This window comes from Megascapheus bottae, chromosome 23 (genome assembly GCF_031878675.1).
Source record: "Megascapheus bottae isolate mThoBot1 chromosome 23, mThoBot2.hap1, whole genome shotgun sequence".
NCBI classification, from domain to species: domain Eukaryota; kingdom Metazoa; phylum Chordata; class Mammalia; order Rodentia; family Geomyidae; genus Megascapheus; species Megascapheus bottae.
In genome coordinates, this window is record NC_143531.1 from 22,177,855 (window position 1) to 22,194,229 (window position 16,375).

Sequence of the window (16,375 nt, forward strand, 5' to 3'; positions counted from 1 at the left end):
GGAAGCTGGCAAATATGCAATGCTATGTCAGCATACACGAGCAATGTGGGAAATTGATTCCTTAGGATAAAATCTAAGTGTCTATCCTATCAGAAGCAGGGGGAGAAAATCTTTATGGACCAGACAAGAATGTCATGAAAGAACAATGGATTTTCACAGAATCTATGGTTTCTATTAGAAAATTAATAAGCTATTTTGCAAATGGAAAAATCACTGCACACCTTGAGTTGGCATTTTTCATGATGAAGGCTTTCAATGATCAGGTACACAAGAAGAATAAGGCCTAGAAACTGGGAGCCTCAGAGCAGCCACTAGGCATCCATCTCTTTGCCGGATTTCTGCCTCATACCTCTGCGAAATCCTGTAGAACTCTCTGCGCACCTGGAAGCCTCACTGGCAGCAGGACCCTGGAACATGGGTGAGTCTTCCCCTTGGGTTCAAGACCCACACAGCATCTCATAGAGCAGAACTGCAGTACCACACTGGTTCCACAGTGGTTTCCCGCTTCAACACTGCACTCTCCAGCTCCCTAAGTCCCTACCGACAAGACTCCACATTCTGACAATACTCAATACACTTAGCTCTATGAGAGCTACCTTTACAGCTATATTTTCAAGTAAAAATGTATGTACTCTCCTGTACCCAGGCTGTCTAATCTGTCTAAAAACCAGGATTGTACCTATATATTGACAGAGGTATGGCAAATTACCTCAGTCTTTCTGAAGAACAATCTGATAATATATAAGCTATGAAATTGTTCCTGCCCTTTGCTTTTTAACTTAATCTTGGGGGGACAAACCCAAGTGAAACAACCCAAGAATATCTCCTCAAAATAAAGTTCATGGGGACCAGGAACATGGCCTAGTGGTAGAGTGCTTGCCTAGTATGCACAAAGCTCTGGTTCAACTCTACCACATATAGAGAAAAAGCTGGAAGTGGTGCTTTCATTCAAGCGGGAAAGCACTAGCCTTGAAAAAGCCCAAGGACAGTACCCAGGCCCTGAATTCAAGTCCAAGAACTAGAAAAAAAAAGGTTTATGGTTGGGTGCCAGTGGCTCCTAGTTATAATCCTAGCTAATCAGGAGGCTGACATCTAAGGATTGTAGTTAGAAGCCAGCGCAGGCAAGTCAGTCCATTAGAGTCCTATCTCCAACCAATCATCAAAAAAGCCAGAAGTAGGGCTGTAGGTCAAGTAGTAGAACACTAGACTTGAAGAAAAGCTCAGACAGCACACAGGCCCTGAGTTCAAGCCCTAAGGGACTAGTACAAAAGAAGGTTCATACCAATAGATTCTATCAATAAAATTATTACCCAAATGGCAAGAATATTAATAAAAATGCTATCTCACCATACAATGTAACTATTGTTGCTAAATTATACAAACCTCTACTTGAGGTAAATAAAACATATTAGAAACAGATGCATGATTAAAAATAAATCTCAAGGTCTTGGAGGATGGCTCAAGTGGTAGAGCACCTGCCTAGCTGGAGACTGAGTTCAAAGCCCAGTACCACCACCAAAAAAACAAGAGAAAAAATATGTATGTATAAGGTTCATTGTTTTTCTTCTTATAAATTTCTCTAATTGCCTAACATAATTAAAAATAAAAGTAGGCAAAATTTTTTGTAGTGTCTAAAAAAATGAGTTTAAAAGAATTATTGAAAATCTCAATTCTCAGAAATTCAAAGGCAATATCAATTTACATATATGTATAAATACTTATATCTAATTATAATATACAGAAAAACCATTTACATGGCCATAAATCATATTTTTCTCAAAAACTAGCCTTCCTTTCTACTAAACAGTCCTCCAGCCATACTAAAAGAAATCTTAAAAAGAACTGAGAATTTTATACAGACTGCAAACCGCTTAACACTTCTAAACTGAAATGTTTTAACCCTCCTTGTATTCCCTCGTCTGTGCTATTTCTGGGTAAATGGCAGAGAAGTGTGAGAACAGAGTTCTAACAGCCCTCACAAGGAACGGTCGCTTATTCCCAGCCTTAGCCACTGGTTTTACTCCCTAGAAGATGGGTGTGTTACCAAGGCCTTGAGCACTGTGTGTACTACAAGGTGCTGATTAAACCCACGGTTATCACATAATCTGAACCTGTTCCTCAGGTGTCAGGCCCTCCCAGGACATCTCCCCTTCCCTTCCAGGCACACACACCCATAACCTGCTTTTCAAGTGGGTTTTGAAGACCACACCCTGGCATTGGTCCTAACTTGGCAGAGAACAGCTTAAATGCTTCCTGGTTGGAACCCAGTCTGCACCAAAAAGCTGAAGAACTTTCATACTGATATGTCAATTCTGCTACCCAAATAGTGCCATGATTCTGTTCCTGGAAATGGACTCCTTATGTAACTTAGAGTTCTCCTTATCTTTTCCGTCACTGCCTTCACACTGCCATCAAACCCTGGTAGTCCTCTTTCCCTGATTTCTCAAGCTGCCTCATGTCACTCACTCGCCAACTCTGACTTAAACGTCCAATGGATGCTGAAATTCCAATCTGCACACAGACCCTCCTACAGGCCTGGTCTTTCCTTTGCTCCTCCAATCTTAATTCCTCATTCTTGTCTCAGATTTTCCAATCCTGGCCTCCCCATTATATACATCAGTCTCAAGGATTCATTCCAGGGGAAACGAATAAGGCTGCAGGGACTTAGTTGCTGAGGGAGTAAAAACAAGCAAAATATGCATTACAAACATTTTCTTTATAACACAAGTTGACTTTCTTAGGCTGAAAAATATCAAAACTCATCAATACGTAGTAAGGCCCATGCATGTTAATTAAGAAAACTAGTTCAGATCAGAAATAGTAACTTAAACATTAATGCTGATCATAACTGGGCATTTGATCATCTGTAAAGTTTAATAAATATAGGTATTTGTGTGGATATATGCACATGCATGTGTATATCTTGGGTCACATTTAGAGCCACAGATAAATTACCACAGACCTACAAAGAAACACAAAAATCAACAGTGAACAATGGTGTAACAATTACCATCAGATCAAATTAGCTCAATTTAGCCTAGTTTCAAAGCCATTTTCACTACATTTATAAGGATTAGTGGGGATAAATATAATTAACAGATAGCATATTTCTTTCTTAAGCATTTTTTTCATTATGTTCCTTATCACTGTTTCTAATAATGACCCTTGTCAGAGATAATGAGCCTGAAATTTAAACAGTTACAAATTCTAAATAGGAAATAAATAAAAGGTTCACATTAATCACATGGTAGCCAGTAAAGGATTCTCCCTGATAATAAACACTCATGTTTATCTGTAAGATTTACTTTGATATCATCTCACTGTTGTTCTGCCTTACATACAATCTAGTGTCAACAAGTGATCAGTTATACTACTTTGTGCAAGCCTAGTTATTTCAAGAAAGTCACCTGACTATACTCATACCTCCAAATTCTTTGGAATGCTAATTTAAAGTAGAATTATGGAAAACACACAAGTTACTAAAGAACATTTCCATCACACAAAGGAGTGATTTTTTTTTAGCTGTGCTGGGCCAAATTCTACTATGTACCTAGGATTTAGCTGGGCTAAGCCACATTCCTCTTAATATACCTAGGATTTAGCTGTGCTAGGCCACATTCCTCTTAATGTACCTAGGATTTAGCTGTCCTAGGCCAAATTCCACTTAAAGTACCAGATCACTACAAGAAAAATATGTTTCCATCCAGTCCATGTTTCTGGGTTCAATTCAGTTTGGGACATTCCTCCCATACCCGTTTTCACAGGCTGAGTGGACCTCACCAAGTCATTTGTTTTTCATATTAAGAGGACAACACAGCCTTATGAACAGGGTGTACTTGCCCTAGTTGTTTAAAGTCAGTTTTACCTTGAACATCAGAAACTTGCCTAACTCTGAGATAAAACAGACAGAACCAAGAAGGAGCAATAATTTAAAAAAATGATTTAAGTAATAACATTCCAAAGAAAACTAGCTTTAACCATGGGGCGGGGTGAGTGGGGAGGGGAAACTAGCCTTCTCAGTGAGTCTGCAGTAGTGGAACTGTTGTCATTTCTACAGATGCAACCACTTTTTGGTGTAACAGGAGCTCTCATCAATGCCTTATGCCCTTTGTCTTAAGGAGAGCTTTTGTTTTACTTTCTACCAGCACATTTGGGGCTAGTTGTAAAGCTTGTGTGACAGATAGAAATTTTTACCTGTTAACATACAAAATCTTCTTAAGATAGTCAGAAGATTAAAGTTCTCTAATACCTCTCAACTTTCATCTCTCTGAGGCTTTAAGTCATTTAGTTATTTAGTCTACCACAAGATAAAGATCAAATGGGTAAAGATGAACATGGCAAGTGAATAAGCTTCAAGCACATGTGACAAATCTACATATGCTTTTTTTTTTTTTGTCAGTCATGGGGCTTGACCTCAGCCTGGGCATTGTCCCTGATCTGTTTCAGTTCAAGGCTACCCTACACCTTGAGCCACTTTCTTTTTGTCAGTCATGGGGCTTGAACTCTGGGCCTGGGTGCTATCCCTATTCTCTTCAGCTCAAGGCTACCATCCTACCCCTGGAGCCACAGCTCCACTTCTGGTTTTCTAGTGGTTAATTGGAGATAAGTCTCACATTTTTTAGTGCCTAGACTGGCTACTCTTGAGTAGCGAGGATTACAGGTGTGAGCCACCTCACCCAGCTGCCATATGCTTCTTCAACAGAGTAACGTTATGTGGAACTCTATACGAGATGCTACAATCAAAACATACTATACTTTCCACCTTTGTGAGAAGACATTTGACCTAAGCAATAGAGATGGTTCCATTTATTTTCCCATCCTCATTCTCTCCAAGATGACAAAGGTGACTAAATCTACTGTTTTTCTTCATCTATCACCATTACTGTATTCTTTTTCTTTTTAAGACAGCCCACGCTGGTCTCAGACTTCTTATGTCTCAGTGCTAAGATTACAGGCATATACTGCCAAGCTCTGCCCTCTGACTGACTTTTTTTAACCTACTTCCTATGTTCTTGTAGCTCTAGGGACAGACACGGCTAGCAGCCAATGCTTGAAAGAAGTAGATAAGACAATGAATACAGAAAGGTATAAAATCACGAAATAACAAGTGGTTAGTTTACATAGCAATCTATTAATTGCCTGGTGAACCACTGCTTCCTTCTATTTTTACCCTCTTCTATTATGAAAATGCAAAGTCATAAATACAAGCAATAAAAGCCTAATATACTATATTATAAACTGTTCATATGTAACTATAAAAAGTAAACAGTAAGACATGCTTTTTTCTGATCATTGAATTCAAGCCAAGTCCAAAGAACTTCCTGCAAGCTAACTATTCAATATTTTCAAAGTAGTGTATAAGATTGAAGCTGTTTCCTAGATTGTTCAGATCTTCTGCAGTTTTATTTCCTGCCTTTCAGTTCAACAGTTCATTAAACATCTATAATCTGTCACACTCAGTTCTGGACACTAAAAATGTAGATAAATTACTAATGGTGCTGATCTGGAGGCACTCACAGTGAAGTTGGAAAGAATATAACGTACTTATAATTTAAAAAAAACAAAAACAAAAACAAAAACAAACGATGACTGGTTTAACAGTGTAAGAAAACCCAGGGAGATTGCAATGCAGCATGTAAATATAAAAGGCAGTAGGAAGAGGCCTCCAGAGGAAATGAAGTTCAAAACAATTCTGGAGAAAGAAAAGCATTTAGCCAAGCATCTGAATAATCGGGCAGAAATAAGAGCAAGTGGTCAGGCAAAGAGGCATGAAACCAGGGTGTTGATGGCCAGAAACTCTAAGCAGCTTTGTATTTCTGAAGACTAAATAAGAAGTAGGAGTAATAGAAGTGCATAAAGAACTTTATGTGCCAATAGGGCCTGCGGGGTATGGCCAGATGCCACTGGAAGGTCCAACGAAAAGGAAAACCTAGAAAGAATGGGGTTTAGATTCACTGCAACTTAAGTTACAAGGTGGCCATTCAGAGGTATAAGGATGTACAAGCAGATGCTATTTCCTCACTTCATTTTCCAGTCACTTATAAGGAATGCAACTACTACTCAATGCCTACTCCAGAACTATTCTGAGGCTGCCACAAGACCACTGGATTTATCCAGGTCTATCTACTGATAAGCCCCAGCGTCACAATGTGCTTTGAATATGATCCTAGCCACTTAGACAACTAACTGCCCTGACAGTGACACGGAGCTCTATACAAGATACTGTAACTAGAAGGGCAAGACTTGGGTCAGGCACTATCTTCTATCTATGACAGCTCTTGAAAGATGTTACTGATAAACAGCAGAACAGAATCAGTCAAATATAGATAGGTGTATTGTATTTTTTACTCAAGGATCCTAACAGAAAACTCTGAGTCCTGCAGACTTTGATGACTTAATTTCCTTCAATATCCCATACAAAAGCACTGCTCTATGCAGCTAAGGGACACTTCAGTAAATAAAATGTGGCCATCTTGTTTTGTCTTTGCCACATTCTGACTTTAAATCCCTTTAAGAATTTCTATGATTTTCTCAACAAAGCAGGGACTGTGGCTCCAACAGGCAAAAGGTGTGAGTCAGATTTTTAACACAATACTGTTGTTTCCCCCCAGTGGAACAACTCACTACAAAGAATGCCATATGAAACTCCAAAATATTGAATACAAAGCATTCATTCCTATCAACTGAAGTCTTTCTTTCATTCCCAACCCACATATATTATCCTGAATTTTTTATCTTCTCCACCTTTTTTCCCCACAATCCCAAAAAGGCTAAAACAAAACATTCATTTCCAATATTCATATTATAAAACACAAAACAACCACTTTCTCCATTTGTCAGGCCATTTCTGTCCATGATGACTTCGAAGAGAAGTAATTATTAATCTCTTTGTAATAAGGAGTTTTATGCATCCACATTAGCTTGTACATTCCTTAAAAGGCCAAGGCTTAGCTGGGCTCAGTGGTTCATGCCTGTAATCCTAGCTACTCAGGAGGCTGAGATCTGAGGATCAAGGTTCAAAACCAGCCAGGACACAAAAGGACCTGAGATTGTTATCTCCAATTAACCTCTAGAAAAGGAGAAGTGGTGCTTGGCTCAAGGGTAGTACAGTAGTAGCCTTGAACTGAAAAGCTCAGGGATAACACCCAGGCTCAGGAGTAGGGCAGTAGCCTTGAGCTGAAGAGCTCAGGGACAGCACCCAGACCAAGATCAAGCCCCATGTCTCCTCCCCCCATGCCTACCCCACCACACACACACACACACACACACACACACACAGAAGGCTGAGGCTCCAGCTTAAATCCCCCCTGACTTAGACAGAGATGTATTAGTACTGTAAGCTAAATAAACTTCTAAAGAACAATAGCCAATTTGCCCGCCAAGAGAGTTTCTCAACCGGTACTCTCATTCATAAGGTAACTAAAAAGCCCTCAGGGCCTCTCTAGACTGAAACTATAAGTATTTTTAAGGTTTGTTTAAAAGGAAAAGTTAAGCCTAAAAAGGTTTTCAAAAAGAAAATGACCTAGCCAAAGTTAGAGAAATGACTAAGCCAACACTAAGAACAGGTCTCACTTTGCAAAAGGAACTACTTGATCACCACACACCATTCCCTACAACAAACTTCTCCTTACCCACAAATTGCTATTTTTTTCTGCCAGAAAAGGAAAATGCTAAGTACTTACAATGTGTACCTAATCCCCTATGAGATGTATATCCTTAGGGTTCATGAAATATGACCTGGGACCAAAACTTATCTTTTCAAGCCAGGCACCAGTGGCTCATGACTGTAATCATACCTATTCAAGATGAGATCTGAAAATCATGGTGTGAAGCCAGCCTGGCCAGGAAAGTTCATGAGACTCTCCTCTCCTATTAACTATCAAAAAGCCAGTAGTAGAGCTGTGATTGAAGTGTAGAGAGCTAGCTTAAGTCAGAAAAGCTCAGGAACAGTGCCCAGGTCCTGAGTTAGAGGCCAGGGACACGGACACGGACACGGGGACACACGGACACACACACACACACACACACACAACTTCACCAATGTGAAAGATGAATGAAATGTTTCAGAAACAGGACCATTCTAACAGCACTGCCACATTGTATAAAAAGCTTGACTAGAATAGAATTGGACAGGGCAGACAACCTACTGACATAAAATCAGGGAGTTAAGGACATAACATGCCTTTGAAAGTGGCATGGATTTCAAATGGATACATCACAGATACCCAGAAGGAATGATTATAACCAAAAGAATTATACACAAACCAACAAACAATATGGAGCCCTGGAGCAAAGATTATGTATTTAAAAAGCTAGATTCCATCTGTCAATGAGATGACTAGATCTGAAAAATACTTCTCACCTGATTGTGCATTTCTAGCAGTTAAAAAATAAGCATCAGGGGCCAGGAACATGGCCTAGCAGTAGAGTGTTTACCTAATATGTACAAAGTCCTGGTTTCAATTCCTCTGTACCACGTACACAGAAAAAACTAGAAGTGGTTCTGTGGCCCAGCTGGAAGCATGCTAACCTTGAGAAAGCCCAAGGACAGTGCCTATGCCCTGAGTTCAAGCCCCAGGACTGATGAGGAAAAAAATAGCTTAATGAATAAATACAATACACTAATATACATTTATATTGTAAACATAAAACAATAGAAAAAGTGCTGAAGTACTTTCTTCCCCTCCTATTTATGGCAGATATGTCCAGAGACAATCGATTTAAACTACAAACACTACAAAGTCAGAGAATGGGTAATGCACAAAAAAAGTCATGGAAGCTTTTTATCCTAGATGGTGACAAGAAACCACAAAGTGTGACCAACCCAGAAACAGATTTATTTTGTTCCTTTTTGATTAAAACGGTGTCCCCTAAAATTGCTGTGATTTACAAACTTGGTGCTTTATCTCATGTGTTGTTTCTGGACACAGGAAGGAGCTGGGTAGTCATTAAAAGACTGTCACATAAATAGCCACTTACCAGCTCACCTGGGGAGTATAATGTTGAACAAGTAGTAAAGAATGCCGATTTTGCTTATTTTATTACTGATAAACTCCCTGAGGAAAAGGGAAGGCCAGTCAATTTTCTGAACATCCAACCCTTAATTATCCACACCAGTAGATCAGAGAAGAGTCACTGAGAAGCCAAATAAATAATTTTTTTAAACATTAGCTTTGCAAAGAAGACAGACATTTAGGTATAGACTGAAATTTTTTTCTTAAATTGCACAGGGGCCACTAGCCTGAAAATAGTAGCGTGCTGAAGTCAAGGGACTAAAATCTAAGGACTCACTTGGTAATTTGCTAGTTATAAAAATTCAAGCAAGTTATTTAACCTCTGTAATTTTCTATTTCCTCATCTGTAAAATGAGGAAGTTAATGCTAACTACTCTATAGATCTGTGGAGAGTCATAATAGAAAGCACAGTACTTGGTAAATTTTAGTAGAGTTTAAGGACTGGATGAAATGAGCAGGGAAATAGGAAAGGTTAAAAGCTGTGTAAAATGAGACTGGGAGTTTGGCCTGGTGGTAGAGTGCTTGCCTAGCATGCACGAAGACCCAGGTTTGAGTCCTCCATACCATATACAAAGAAAAAAACCAGAAGTAGTGCTGAGGCTCAAGTGCTAAAGCTCTAGCCCAGGACTGACAAAAAAAATTAAAATAGAGTTTTGTAAAGCGATGTTAAAGTCATTTCTTGAAATGACTTCTAAAATATCTGAAGAACATGCATATTCCTTAATGGCTTTAAAAAATGCATGGTTTTTAACTTCATGTCTATCATAGGAAAGCAAGAAGAAAACATTGCTTTTGTATCCGTATAAGAGAGTTTCTTCCTTGTTTTTCTGAAACCCCAGTTATCTGTCACACAGATAGAAAACCCTGGCTCTGTGTAGTAGAGGCTGGTGGGGCTCTAAGGCCAGCAAAGAAGGTGGATCTCACACATTACCTGTGTCCAGTGATTTGTAAACACAATCATGCATGTTTCTGGGTCAACTCCTTGCAGGCTCACTGCCGGCTGGAGTTTGCTTTCTGTCGAAACCGATGACATCATAAACCCTCAATGCTTCTAAGTCATATTTAATGTTCACAAAAACGTGACAGTCATTAACTTGCAAGCATCACATCAGAAACGTAGCTTCTTCTATTTTCATGGTCACCTTCAGAACCTGTAATGACAATAACACAAAGGATATCTCATGATGCTCATTTGCTAAGTAAGAGACCAACTGTTATGTTTAAATCAAAAGTATATCCTATCAACCCAGAAAATATTATAAAGGAGATGCTAATACTCAAGTCTTTTTACTTTTTCTTAGCTTGCTACTAAAATAAGAAGCTATGTTCATGCATTAAACAATTGTTGAGTTTCTTTTTTCCATAGAACCAAGCACAGTTTCCCATTATTATTCTGAATCACTCGAATCCTGTTTCCATAATTAAGCATCATATCAACTATATTTATAGAGTTAAAAACAAAACAGTTATAAAGAGCTATGAGTTGATAGAAATAAAAAGCTTTAATCCAATTTAGGAAAGTTAAAAAAAAAGCAGTCAGACTTCTAGGCCCAGTGTGGTTGAGGGTTTTATAGTTTGTTTTGCTTTTTGTTTTTAATTTTAATCAAAGACTGTTGTAATGAAATTTAAAGCAATCTTGTTTTGTGTCTCTAAACCAAGTGAAAATAACAGAATTTTGATAAATCAGTTAGAAATGATCCACTAGTAAGTTGGTGCTTTTGAGGTGTGAGTACAAGGCAGCATATCTACAAATGAAAGGTGAATTCTGAGGCTAAATGATAAAGGAACCCTTACTAGCACAGCCTGGCAAGAGAAAAAGAAAAGCCCAGGTATGTTGATAACCTGACAGAGGCAGTGAGAGAGAGAGAGGCATTATCTCCCAAGGGCATCGGCCCAGAAAAACACTGGGCAGAGTTTAGACTACAACTTCCTTTAGTATACCGATTGGAGGAAATTCAGAAAAAAAAAGTACTTACAACTGTTAGAGCTGGAAAATAAAATTCATGATAAAAATTTACAGAATTGTGCCAAAGCAGGAGTAGCTATGTTCAAGTGAGTAGCAGGAGGACATCAAAGAAGCCTTGGGAACTAATCATTATCACCACCACAAAATGTGAAGAAGGGGCCCTAAGGTGATGATTCTGGGCCAACTTACAGGTGATGCTTTTTATGGGGAGTAGAATTAAACATGGCAATAGTTGAGGAGCATTCAAAACATGCCTTGTCATGCATTGGGGAGGGAACTATTCAAAATGAAAGATCTTCCAAAGGGATTTTTAGGGTATGAAGAGAAAAATTGTAAGAATTAATATTTTTTTCTATATATTTGAGGTGCTGAGGAATGCATGCTAGGCAAGCACTCTTACCACTAGGCCAAACTCCCAGCCCCAAGAATTAATATTTTGAAAAACAAAATTTAAGGAAAATAGGAGAGGACCAAGGCACATAGAAAGAAATGTCTGTGAGAAGTACTACAGAAATCACATATCAGAGGAAAATGACTTGTGTGTATATAGCTGTATTTTATTATTAAAAGATTCTACTTCTGTGAACATGCCTGAACCTTTCATTCAGACAATGTAATGATAATAATGAGGAAAATCAAAGTATTTGGGTTTATCCCAGAGATTGGAAACTTAAAGAACGTCTTGAGATTCTCTGCAGCCCCAGGTTTCTAAGATTCTCTTCAAAGAAAGTAGAAGAGCATGCACATGCTCTCCACATCAAAAACTTTCAAAAGATGCCTCCTAAAATTCTTTAAGCTAGGTCTCAGAAGAACTTATACAGGATCTTGAGATGAGAAAGTGAAGTTGAAATAGGATTGATATTTTAGGCAGTGTCATGAACCTACTTTTGATTAAACAGAATGTTAAGTTTACAGGTTCCCAGTCCAGTACCCCTTCTTAGGAAGTCAGACTTCATTCTGCTAACTATAATACAATTCCTTCCTTACTTCTTTAAGGAATTGATTTTTCTAGAAAACAATAATCTATCTCACTTTTTTAGATCAAAATGATTATCTAATCATAATGAATCTAATGAATTGTGAATATAGAGAACATAGTATGAATAAAACCTAGGTCAGGTGCTGGTGGCTCACACTTGTAATCCTAGCTACTCAGAAGGCTGAGATCTAAGGATCTCAGTTCAAAGCCAGTCTGGGCAGGGAAGCCCATGAGTCTCCAATTAATCACAGGAAAAGCAGGAAGTGGTGCTGTGGCTCAAGTGTTAAAAGTACTAGTCTTGAGCAAAAAGGAGCTCAGGAACAGTGTCCAAGCCCAGAGTAGAAGCACCAGGATTGGCAAAAAGAAAAGAAAACCTGGCAAAGAAAAGAGAAATAAGACAAGTCAGTCAAGCTAAGATTGAGAAAGGAAAAACTATTCAAGATCCCAAACAGTGAAAATAGTACCAAACATACCCAGATGCCCCCTCCAAAAAAAACAGGTATTTCCACTTCACCTCTCTCGTTTCCATAATAGAGTACTCAAATACTACCATATTCCCAAAGCATTATAAACTGACGTAATCCTACCACCAGAAAAGATGGATGAGGGTGCTTATTTCCTCCAGCACCAGTTTTCACTATACTTTCCTCTTATCTGCCTACTTTTTTTTCTCTTTTTGCAGCCACTAAGCACTTTATTAAACTCTCAGATCACAAGAACCAAATGAAGAACAGGGGAAGAAATCAAGAAAAGACTGGCAAAAGGAGGCCGTCAACAGAATGTGTGCCTGGGCTAGGAGCTTGGAGTAGCAGACACTTCTCTTGCCCTCTGCTTTCAGACTGGGGTGTGTGAGACTGAGGATTTACAGCAAAGCTTGCCATTGTTGGCGAAGATCCAACCCAGCGCGTTAAATTTCACGCCTCAAAGAAGGCTCTATAGACCAGTCAGACCTTAAGAAGTGATTTTTTTCTTGTCTAAAATAAACCACAAACACTAAAAATTACCCAATGGACTCTGTTTACAACAGTGGTGACACATGGTTTTAAGGGATGGTTACTGAGTTTTTTTGACCAGAGGTACGGTGGGAAGTCAGGAAAAAGATGGCTTGTCACATGAGAAAGGGTATCAATGTACATGAATTAATGTACCTTCTATCTGGCAAATATAATGTAACCCTTCTATTAATTACAATAAAAAATATATGAAAAAAAAATTTTAAAAGATGGCTTGTCAAAATAATATGCATGATAGCTGGATATTTCAGCACAAATCCTATACTACAAAGACTGAACTGCCTACATTGTTTCTGAGGACACTATTGACTGCTCACATTTATATCTTATTAATATTATAAAGAGAAATAACTTCTTCTAGTCACTAAAGAAAATATTCTATTAAATATTATTGAAGATGAAATAACCAATATAAGAATCATGTATTTGCTCTGTTTTCAAAAGACATATATATATATTGACTATGAAGAATAAGCACGTTGGGGCCAGGAGTTTGGCCTAGTGGTTAAAGTGCTTGCCTAGCATGCATGAAGACCCGGGTTCGATTCCTCGGTACCATATACATAGAAAAAAAAACCCGAAAGTGGTGCTGAGGCTCAAGTGGTAGAGCTCTAGCCTTGAGAAAGTCCAAGGACAGTGCTCAGGCCCTGAGCTCAAGTGCAGGACTGGTAAAAAAAAAAAAAGGAAAAAAAAAGAATAAGCACGTTTCCCTATCACATAATTATAAAACTTACAATACAATCACATAAGTTTGAATTCTAGTGGTCTCAATCACACCTCTTTCCAATATAAAAGTTTCTTCAAATTCATTCCCAGTCTAATTTCAGATTCTTGGAAAGCTACAACATGTAAGAATGTTATACATGTGTCAAAATCACATTTCTTGTGTGAACTACTGCAGAATTCTATTTTAACATACCACACTCCCACTAGAAAATAGAACTTAGATTATAAACACTTGGGCATTTACTAACATATAATATCATACTATCCTTCTATTCTTCTATGTATTTTAATATAACAAATTGTTTTAAAAAAAACATCCTTAATGGAAAGAGTTGTATCAAAAGAAATATTTATTAAGGGAAAACAAGTCATATTTGCAGGCCTATTGGAAAGAAACCAAGGAGCACTGAGAATTTGAGGAAGGAGGTTGATGGCCCGAAGAAAGAGGTCCATGGCACAGGTAGGAGAGGCTCAGGGATAAAGGAAAGCAAAGCTGGGTTTTTTCAAAGAGAGTTACCAAGTCAGAAGTAATACCTGGAATTTGTTAGAAAGAAGCTAGGGTTCCTTTCCTGCTTCTTCGTCCATCCTGAAAGTTCTCTTGCTGATTTGCAGAAATAGCCAAAGAATGCAGGTGAGTTTGCAGAAAAGACTAAAGGGTAAGGACTATGAGGCTGTATCTCAGTTCTCCAAGCCTGGATGTCTAAATACATAATATACAGCATAGGAACGTGAGCTTTGAACTCAAAGACAGAACATTGGGGCTCTAATTCTAGCTTTCAGAGTTGTGAGATCTTCAGCAAACAAATGCGACTCTCCATCTGGAACCCACTTAGGTAAGCAGTTAGGACTAAAGTATCATTTCTTAGGTCTCTTCCAGCTCAAGTCATTATTTCTTGTACTTTATTGCAACTGTTATACCAACTTGGGAGAGTTAATCAGATAATCATTAAAGAAGGATAATAGCCTTTGTAAAAAAAAAAATCCTTGTAAGAATTCTAGTTTTAAATGAGATTCCATCTGTATTCTTTCTTTACTATTAAATAGCACCTTTCCCTCAAGGAACCCACTGCATAGACATAAACCACTCATGAGTGGGTTTTTTTTTTTGTTTCCTTTCCTGAGCAATAGTCAGTAGAAAAACTCATTGTTTTAAAATGCATATTGGAATGCCTTGAATGGTTTGCTACTAAATACATAAAAGTTCTATTACTGTAATGTATTTATCATGTAAAAATCCATCTAAGGGTGAAGACTCTTCAAATATTAGGAGTACCCAAAGAGAAATGAACCCTGTGTCCTCAATTACAACTAATAGCAGTTGGAGAGGGGGTTCATTTTGAGCGAAACTACCTCAAATTCTTCTTATAGCCTCACAAAATTTTTATTAATCCCAAATCCTCTCATGCTGTAATTCTCAGGCTCAATGTCCTTTTTCCTTTTTCACAGAACTGAGTGACGATGCTGGACTGTGGAAAGTAAAGCAAGCATCTAATGGTGCCTGGCTTACCTAGTCCTGTGTGTCCTCAACTTGCAAGAGTCTCACCTGCCCTGTCTGTTGTTCAATGTCTAGTATATCAGTAAAACAGTCTTGTATTCTTCCAATAACTTGTGCATGGAGGTAACTCTCTCAATATACACATTTTAAATGGCTCTAGGCTTTGAAAAATGCAGAACAGTGGCAAGACTGCAGAACACTGTTAATCATGTCCCGAAGTAACCTTACCATGTCTTACAGCTCAGTTTCATAAAAGCAGGCTGCCAGCTAGGTCATACTAAGTGCCACACGATGAAAGAGTAAGCAGCACAGCAGAGAAAGAAAAATCAAAATTAATATCTAAATTTATACTTGAAATTCAGTTTTAGATCTCACTTTTAAGATTATTTAGGAAACTAGCATATCAGATACAATCCTTCAAAAAATGTTTAAAAGCCACTTCAAACCACTTAAGAGTCCAAAAAACAAGGGTTAACAGCCAGTTTCCATGCTAAAGCTATTATTGCAGAGTTGTGAGATTTTGTGAGTTTTATGACAAGAAAAATCCGGCTACTAACAGAGACACGGCGAAATCATAGATAAGAGGTGTCTGGCTGAGATTGTTCTATAACCTTTCTTACTCTAGTGATATCATTTTAGCACTGTTTAAATAGTCAGCAACTATAGATCCTACATATTCATCAATGGCAGCCTGGCTATATAAATCTATATAATACTATATCACAACTTTTGTGTTTTAAAAAGGAGTCCTAGCTGGGTATTGGTGGCTCACATCTATGATCCTATTTACTCAAGAGACTGAGATCTGAGGACTGCAGTTCAAAGCCAGCCCTGGGAGGAAAGCCCATGAGACACTTCTCTCCAATGAGCTACCAGAAATCTGTGGCTCAAAATGGTAGAGTGTCAGCCTTGAGCACTGAGGGACAGTGCCTAGGCCACAAGTTCAAGCCCCACAACTGGCCAAAAAGAAAAGGGACATGGCAGGAAAGGGTAAGGTATTCAGAAGAGCAGTGAACTTGCTTATAAGAGGCACTGTTTTTAAACACTATTTTAATACTACTGCAAAATAATACTTATGGAATTAAATGTATATAGTTTGCCTTCAGCCTATAGAGCTCATTGCTCTAGGAATTTATAAAGTTAATGTTTTGCCAAACTTCTTTTGTCAGTCTAGATTTGTGG

General features: G+C 38.3%; 1 protein-coding gene across 1 annotated transcript in view; it reads right to left on the reverse strand.

The window, feature by feature from the left end:
• The window catches only part of Fhip1a (FHF complex subunit HOOK interacting protein 1A), a 147,610-nt gene that overhangs the window by 56,491 nt on the left and 74,744 nt on the right, over window positions 1–16,375 (reverse strand). Inside the window, exon 3 of the mRNA XM_090356862.1 lies at window positions 9,946–10,165. Coding sequence (XP_090212988.1) covers window positions 9,946–10,050 — 105 coding nt within the window. The 5' untranslated portion in view covers window positions 10,051–10,165. The remainder of the gene's footprint in view (window positions 1–9,945; window positions 10,166–16,375) is intronic.